This window comes from Dermacentor silvarum, chromosome 6 (assembly GCF_013339745.2).
Source record: "Dermacentor silvarum isolate Dsil-2018 chromosome 6, BIME_Dsil_1.4, whole genome shotgun sequence".
NCBI lineage: Eukaryota > Metazoa > Arthropoda > Arachnida > Ixodida > Ixodidae > Dermacentor > Dermacentor silvarum.
The window spans coordinates 143,238,432-143,247,215 of record NC_051159.1 but is presented as its reverse complement, the minus strand read 5'-3'; the positions used below and the strand labels follow the sequence as shown (position 1 = coordinate 143,247,215).

Here is an 8,784-nt window from a genome sequence, read left to right as displayed (position 1 = left end):
GAAGATATAGTTTGGAGGCATATTCTCTTTCTCCCATGTCTCGCTGGGTCTGCACCACTGCGATTCAAAGTCATAAATGCTGAACCGCTTCTTACTTCGTTGGCAACGCTCCGGAGATATGTTGCAGATGTCTTCCCAGACCAGGTGACTCTTTCCGAGAAACTACTCCACACTTCTGAGGTACGCACCGACACTCGCAACCCAGTGACTTTGTACATTGCGCCTAATACAAGCCACAAGTACGCATCATTGCGTGTGGCTCCACATCCACAATCGCCCACAACTACAGGCACGGTCGTGAACCCAGCACACGGTAACGTCACCCACTCTCGCCTAACGTGCGTAGTCAGCCTGGGTCAAAATAGCCTTTTCACTGTAGCTGAATATCCTTGAGTGGACATGGGTCCTGTATAGATAACCGCACCTGGTCTTTAGGTCGTTCTTGCCTCTCCAGTGCGTACCTGTACAGCTTGGTCGCCCGCTGGAGCAGGCTCTGTCCGGAGAGGGGAACATCCATGGTGTTCACGACGCGGAGGATCCGTTCAGTGGCAGCACTGAAAATCAGCTCGCGGACACTTAACAGCTGACGCTGGCGCCAGCCGTCGCACACGAAGCGCGTGAAGCTGTGGCACGGGTCTACTGACCGGTTGAGTGAGTCGAGCAGTCGCCGAGCGTATTCGCGGCACACGTGGTTCATGCACGTCGCTCTCGGCGAGTCCTTGCGGTTATAGAGCAGTTGCGACAGGATGTAGACGAGCACGAGCAGCGCCGCCATCATGACCAGAGCCGTCAAGGAGTAGAACACGGAGACCGCACTGCATTGCTTTTGGGCAGCGAGGAGAGAGAGAAAGTCAAACACTCGTGGCTTCAAGAAGCAAGCAAGTGCAAACCACATGGACCGTAATTCTGATGCAAGTTTGGTGTGGCGTCGATAGATGTTGGCGTGTCCTGTGAAAGGCGAGATCCATGTTTAAAGGGCATCCGCTTTTGCCCTGGCGTGGCGAGAGAATGACGCGCTAACGTCGCGCGACGCCGCACCGTGAGTACGTCAGAAATACGGCACTTGTTGCTGTCACTTTCTAGTGACGGTTAAATCTATAGGCTGCTATATTTTACAGTGCTGTGATAACAAATACCAGGCGACGTTTAGCGAGAGACAAAGTCTGGTACGTCCCAGAACGGCGTAAAACCGGGAACACTATACATTGTTTCTCTCCGAGAAGAGATTTCTGCGGTGATGCGGCAAGCATGCAGAAAGCTTGTAGAATTCGTAAAACCCAAAAGCACAAAACAAAAGCAAGCCCTACAAGTTATCCGTAAATAGATTGCATGTGGATAATGCTACTTGCATTTGCGATTCCTCTGCTGATATTGTAGACTTCTTTGTCAGATTGATAAGCAGGGACATGGTCTCACTATAGCTGCTCAACAACCTCTACTGTCTGCTGCACCGTCCCTGTCTGTATATTTTACTAATATCAGAAGTCTGTTGCCCTCAGCGACATCAGCTCGATTCATTTCTTGGTGACCATGATACTGATGTTGGCTACATACAAATATATCAGATAATGAAGTGCTTCACAATGCCCATAACTTGTGATACAGACATGATCACACTAATAAGCGGGTTGGTGGTGTTTTACTTGCCGTTAAGAAATTGTGGCAGAACCAATCTCACGACGGCTGTCAACGGCAATGCTTTAGCACTGAATCAGTATATTTACAAAATCTATCCGCGATTCACAAGTCCCTTCCGAATGGAAAGTTGCAAAAATAATCCCAGTACACAAATCTGGTGATAAGACGATTCCATCAAACTGCATGCCCATTTCAGACCAGCTGTAAACTTCTCGAGCCTATTATTCTCAAATTCATTACTAAGTTTGTCGAAGACAATGGTTTAATGCATCCCAAACCGAGACCAACACGAATTCCGGAGTGGCCTATCTACCTTAACACAACTTGTCGAGACAATGCATGACCTTGCTCAAGGTATTAGTAAACACTCTCAAATATACGTAATTTCGGCGGAATTTTCAAAAGCGTTCGACCGGGTTTCCCGTAGAAAGTTAGTTTTTCAGCTTAGTCACAAACCTGGAGAGGGGGCAGTGACTCGTCGGATTTTTAGCTATTTGTCCGGCGGTCAGCAGTTTGTACAATGCAGTGATCATGTTTTTGATACACTAAACGTCACAGCCGGCGTGCCTCAGGGATCCGTCCCAGCACTGATATTATTTTTGCACCTTTCTCATCGCTAATTTAACGTCTTCATAAAACAGATGTTCTATTACTTCATCATCGTGACTGGAGGTTGGGGCGTAGGCTTGTACTACCTACATTCTATACCTCCTGATGATGATGATGATGATGATGATCCTGGTGATGAAGTTAGGAAATTTGCAGGCGCAAGTTGGAATCAGCAGGCGCAAGACAGAGGTAATTGGAGAGTGCAGGGAGAGGCCTTCGTCCTGCAGGGGACATAAATGTAGGCTGATGATGACGAAGGTCATAAAGCAGAAGAGTCCAGGCAATGAAGCAGACCAAATAGCGGTTTATTGTCGGTCCGGGCAATGAATTTCGAGATAAGCTTTAGCTTTTCTCCAAGGGATCTACCGATGTGGTTCAGTGGGCCGGGCGTTTCGCTGCTAAGAACACAGATATGTATTCGGTTTGCGATCTTTGTGGCAGCATATCAGCATAGCAGCATTTCGATGGAAACGGAACTCAGGAATGCTTGTCTGCCGAGCTATTCTTAGACATGAAAGAACTCCAGACGATCAAAATAAATATGGAGCCTTCCACTATGGAAGTAAATGGAAATATGGAAATAAATAAATCCACTATGGAAATAAATAAATAAATAAATAAATAAATAAATAAATAAATAAATAAATAAATAAATAAATAAATAAATAAATAAATAAATAAATAAATAAATAAATAAATAAATAAATAAATAAATAAATAAATAAATAAATAAATAAATAAATAAATAAATAAATAAATAAATAAATAAATAAATAAATCGTCTGTTCACAGGGGGCAAAGAAAGAAGAGCGCTGGAGCGTGGAAGCGCTTGAAATTGAGCGCATGCCACAGGCACACCAGATTCCACATCCTGTAGCAGCCGAAATTTACGACTGGCGCTAGGCACGGTCCGGTGAAGTTTTGAAGTTTGACAAGTGCGCATGTTGCTCGCACTTACCGCACTGTGCGTGTGATAGGCGTGCTTGCTACGCTCCCTGGACGCTCGTCGTTCAAATCCCGATGACCGCGCGGCAAATGCGGCCGCGATCACTGCAGGCGCCAGGGACGGCCGGCGGTCGGTAAGAGCGACCGCATTGCGCAAAGCTCGCAGGGCAGATGGAGTAACTCGGCAAAAGCTACCGTGGCGCCTGGAAATGTCGTTGGAGCGTTCGCTTCGGACGACTTGCGCTTCCTTGTCGGATGCTTCCTGGACATCACGGGGCTGCAGCTGCTGACGGGCTCCTGGGATCCAAGAGAAATACGCGCGCGCGCTTAAGCCCGGAGAAGCCAGAGCAAGCCACCCGGACAGGGGGGGGGGGGGGGGGGTATTCTGTAAGAGTCCATCTAGTGGACTGTCCATTTTGGCTGGCTCCAGTTTGTCGATTGGCTCCAGGTGCACGAGCGAGACGAAGGCAGCCAGTCTACTTCGCGCTCGGGCAGCTGCACCCAATTGCTTACATCTGCAATGGACAGTCCACTAGGTGGACTCTTACAGAATACCCCCCCCCCCCCCCCTTATATCACCATAGGCCGGATGGCGGTTTGATTCATTGGTTAGAAATGCGCGAGATGTGAGATGAAACATTTGCTTATTTAAGTGATTCCTGGCGGATCTGAATTTATTTACAGCCACCGTGGTTATCGTACGGAATCTCGCCAGCGCCTTTACCTTCTTGCAAAACTATACTTCGATCTCGTGAAAACGCCTCTAACTTTATGCATAACAGCAACGGTGATGACGAACTAAGACAACCTAGGGACTCGCGCTGTGACGGGAGGAAACGGGCATGTGGATGAAACCCCCTTTTCGAGCTTCTAACTGATGTCGCAGAAAAGAAATGTAACGAAACTGTCCTACAGACATACTAAATGCCAACGTGCAGTGCTATCGCTCGTTCCAAAACTCGAATATAACTTTGGTTGTAGATGAAATTTCGTCCGTGGACCGAACAGTGATCTGCGTGTCCTTCAGAAGGCCGGCAGTTGACATGAGTGAAACGCTGTAATTATCTTTGCGATAATTCAGCTCGCATCCCCACCGCCAAATGTGTTAGTAGTGAGGCGCCCCAACATTACGTTGATGGCGAAACCATCCAGCTTGTTTGCAAGAGCGTATTCGCAACAAAGATGGCAGAAAAGTTTATTATTTCGATACTTATTTCGAGGCATTTTATCTCTAATATTTCTTGGAAATTGCTAAATATTAAACATTCTGACCCTGGAATTCCTTATTGAGCACGTCACTATCGCGAACTGGATGACCTTCCGACAACGCTATTTCTGAGTTTCCTCCCAGCGACACCCTCGAGGCCTGGACCAAAAACCTTCAGGGCACAATGGGAAGCTGGGAAATACATGGTAATTACATCACCGCCACACAACACCGCGATGTAGACACACACTTCCTCCACCACTGAAAGGCGCATCGCTCGCTCCTCCGCCGCTGGCGACGCCAGAAGCAAAACTGCTAACTCTGCGCCCAAGTTGACATCATCAGCCGTGACGCTGAAGCATATGCCACTCAGCCCACCCGTTCCAACTAGCAGGGAGTCTGCAATAGGCTCTAATCTACACTTGAAACAGCTCGTGCGTGTGTTGGCGTGCTGATAGAGTCATCTAATAGCATCAGTCCCGACAACACACGCACAACACAGTTCGGGCTGCCTTGGACGAGGCCACCTTCATGCGAAGCCCTAGTGTTCGCTGCCTTAATTCCTTTCGCTGCGCCGCTGCCGAGATAGCACCTCCACCACTTGTGACGTCACCGTAAGGGAGGACCTTTATTGATACCGAGAGACACGGCGAAGGAGGGCGGCATCAACAACTGGCATGAACAGCCTTCGGTACAGTCTACGCTGATGCGCCCGCACGCGCTATGGAGATGAAGGGCACACACGTACATGATAATAATATACAGATTATGAGGAAGTGCACAATAAATACCCACACTATGCGTGGCTGACAGATCCCGATCTACTGCTCAAACGCGACATCACGCAGGCAGACGTTCGAGTTTCCCTGGACGCCGTCAAGTGCTACACGGTGCCAGGTCGCGACAGTTCAGGTGCGTCATGTTCAGCTGGTGCGGCGTCTGGAATTCCGACCATGTTCGTTCGCACCCAGGTATAAGCCTATACCGTCTCCTGTTTCAAAAACCTCACCCAGACCTAACACGACGCCAGATTAGAGGTCCTCCTCCACTCTGCCACGGCCGCTGGCGGCCGTGACTCTGCATACACGATCGTTTTAGGGCTATACCCTAACATGCATCCCGGTATACGACTTCTACAGCTCGGAGTGCGCAACACCGTCTCCGAAATCCCGGAGGCGCACCACACTGCTCAACTTCAGCGCCTTGGCGGCAGAACACAGGGTCTCTCTCCCATTTCCTCACCACCATCGAATACCTCATCCCTCCTTTTACAGCTAACCACAGACAACATTCATTCAACCCACACTCCGCCCCATCATACGAGTCAGAAGTCGCCCCTATCCCCAGCAACATAGACTAGCAAAACAACCCAGGTCACCGCGAGGTCCGCGCGTGGATACTCATGCGCATCTGAAGATAAAGCAGACGACTGTTGTGCCTTATACACGGACGACTCACCCTACATTAATCGACACGCTGGGATCGGCGTTGTCTACGACCCCACCTCCGATACATGCGTCGCGCCCACCTTCTTGACGCGCACACCTACATTACACTCTCTACCCACCTGCGATGCCACCATAGAGACGAGCTCCCAACAGTTGCCGACATAACGAGTATAGCAGTGGCCCACCATCATCACCATAGGCGTATTTACTGGGGGCGTATTTACTAAGATCTTTGAATAAAGTTTATCTTCCTCATTGCCCGGCAGAGCGCTTATTGCACTGGATCATTGCAAATACGCTGCTGCTATTAATGCACTCTAAAATGTTTACCTGTTCCGTCTTTTTTGCGGAAGCCGCGAATGAGGCGCGGTTCCTCCTCGGTGGCGTAGGTGCCACGTGACGTCAAACAAACGGTTTCATACTTATCCTCCCACGTAAATGGTTTAAACAAAAAAAAATACATTTAACCTGTGAAAGAGCGATTAAGTGCAAGAAAGTTAGAGGCGCGGAAGAATAGATGGCCTTACACTTCATCCAGTCTTGTTAGCGTCACAGAACCAGCGGAAACAGGGTAGTATACCTACTGCACCGTCGTCTAATCAGAGAAGCTGATGTCACTGCTCGATGCGTGGAAGTAAACCAGACTAAATTATAACGACAAGCCATGGAAAGATTTTTATTGCGATAGCAATTATATGGACACTTCAACCGGATTTCTGCCGTCGGCGTCGCCGTCGCCGTCGCCGTAGCCGTCGCCGTCGCCGTCGCCGTGAGGTTCCGTATAGATACAATCTTCACCGCGCGCCGTATGCCCGAGCGCAAGCGTGCTGGGACGCACGCTATCACGGAGAGCGAACGCACTCAATCCCCCACGCGCAAGCAACGAAGCGGGAAGCCAGCGCCGGAGGGAGCCGGGGGGGGGGGGGGGGGGGGGGGCACTTCTGCTGTGCCAACAACCGCGCTCGTCGCTCGGCCGCACGGTCTCTTATCTCTCCCGCGCGCAAGCAAGGAAGCGGGAAGCCAGCGCCGGAGGAAGCGGGGGGGGGGGGGCACTTTTCTTCTGCCAACAACCGCGCTCGTCGCTCGCCGCACCGTCTCTTATCTCCACACGGCTCTGACCTTTATGAGCCGTGCATTCGCGGCTCAGTTCCTGTTGAAGCGATAGACCGCACGTACCTTCGCCCGCTGCCAGCGTTTTGACAGTCGTTGGCTGCAGTCATTCAGTGTGATCTATTCATGTTTGTTTGTGCGCGCTCACACCACGCTTGTTCATTCAGTTAGTAATAGTCGGGTCACATTTTCCAACGCACGCTCCACATGTAATGCTGCCCGGATCGGCAGTGCAGCGCTACAGGTGTGTCCCTTCGCACGCGCGCTGCCCACGGGAAGCGCTTCTCATCAACACCACCGTTTCACACGCGCCTTCTCGTGGTCATCGAGTCTCTCTTCATGTCGGTCTACTTACGCCGCAGCACACCTGCTTACTTAATCAGCTCATGTTTACTACAATTCATATTGTTACCAAAGCCGCTCACCTTACTTCGTATGACATTGCTGTGTTGCTATCGCATTCATTGCTTCGCCCTTAGGGCGAAACTGTGACATTTTTGTTCGTAAGAAATTTCTCATTTGCCGGTGTGGTCACTGGCATCCCGTTCGCTACAGCGTTCTTTCGAAGTGGTATTTCGTTAAAACGGCTTCATCTACCCGAGCCGTGGATTCGATGATATGACGTACTGTCACCGCGAGACGCCTTGAACAATGGAACGAGAAAAGTGACCGTTACTTTCGTACCTGAGGTGGATGGTTTGCGCAGCAGGCTCCCACTCTTGGCAGCAGCGATTGTCGAGGCGCTCTCGTGGTGACTGGGCTCTTGCGACGACGGGTGCACGTTGCCGTCCCCTTCAGTTACTGTGGCTGATCCCGCAGGCGGAGCTGGTAGTTGAGTGACGGAGGCGTTCACCACGGCCTGCGAATTGGTAAGCATTAAGGCTGATTCACACTACGCCGACACGAGAACGACTTTGGTCTGCCGACTGATGACGCGAGCAGTTTACAGGACGAAAAACGCTGTGGCCAACGGTTTAACGTATTAGTTCAGCGGAAACACGCTAGGTGGAGAGAAGTAATTAAAGGGAAAAATGAGACATCACCCAATCGTAGCAACTGCTACAAAGGAAACCCATGCGGGTTCCTCGAAAGAAAAGCCTCGCAGTTGAAGAAAAATTCGTCCTGGTCGGGGACTCGAATCCGGGACCACCGCCTTTCCTCTACCATCTGAGCTAACCAGGCGGCTGCCGGCAGGCGGCCGCCGCCGGCTCTGCCGCTCTACCATCTGAGCTAACCAGCGGCTGCACCGGAAAGGCGGTGGTCCCGAATTTGAGTCCCGGACCAGGATGAACTTTTCTTCAACTGCGAGGGTTTTCTTTCGAGGAACCCGTATGTGATCCCTTTGTAGCAATTGCTACGATTGGGTGGATGTCTCATTTTCCCCTTTAATTACTTCGCTCCACCTAGCGGCTTTCCACTGAACTATTACGTCAAAGACTTGCCTTTGCTTGCAGTTGTTGACAAATTTGACTTCGCCCTGCCATCTTCTAGCCGCCTGGTTAGATCAGATGGTAGAGCGGCTGCCACGGAAAGTGGTGGTCCCGGGTTCGAGTCCCGGACCAGGACGAATTTTTCTTCAACTGCGAGGCTTTTCTTTCGAAGAACGTATGGGTTTCTTTTGTAGCAGTTGCTACGATTGGGTGGATGTCTCATTTTCCCCTTTAACTCAACGGTTTAAAGGAAGGAAAATGCTGTCGCCAACAGTCGGCAGACCAAAATGGTACCGTGTCGGCCTAGTGTGAATCAGCCTTTACTAAAGGACGACTGTGCACTAGAGCACTGCTTGGACCCGGCCCGAGCCCGTTTTTACGTTGGGCTGCCCGCCCG

General features: G+C 50.3%; 1 protein-coding gene across 1 annotated transcript in view; it reads right to left on the bottom strand.

Annotated features, from left to right (window-relative positions):
• Window positions 1–370: 370 nt before the first annotated feature.
• Window positions 371–8,784, bottom strand: part of LOC125946350 (uncharacterized) — a 50,278-nt gene continuing 41,864 nt past the window's right edge. Inside the window, exons 2-4 of the mRNA XM_049669147.1 lie at window positions 7,642–7,816; window positions 3,206–3,489; window positions 371–823 (exon numbers count right to left, since the gene is read on the bottom strand). Of these exons, the coding sequence (XP_049525104.1) occupies window positions 371–823; window positions 3,206–3,489; window positions 7,642–7,816 (912 nt within the window). The remainder of the gene's footprint in view (window positions 824–3,205; window positions 3,490–7,641; window positions 7,817–8,784) is intronic.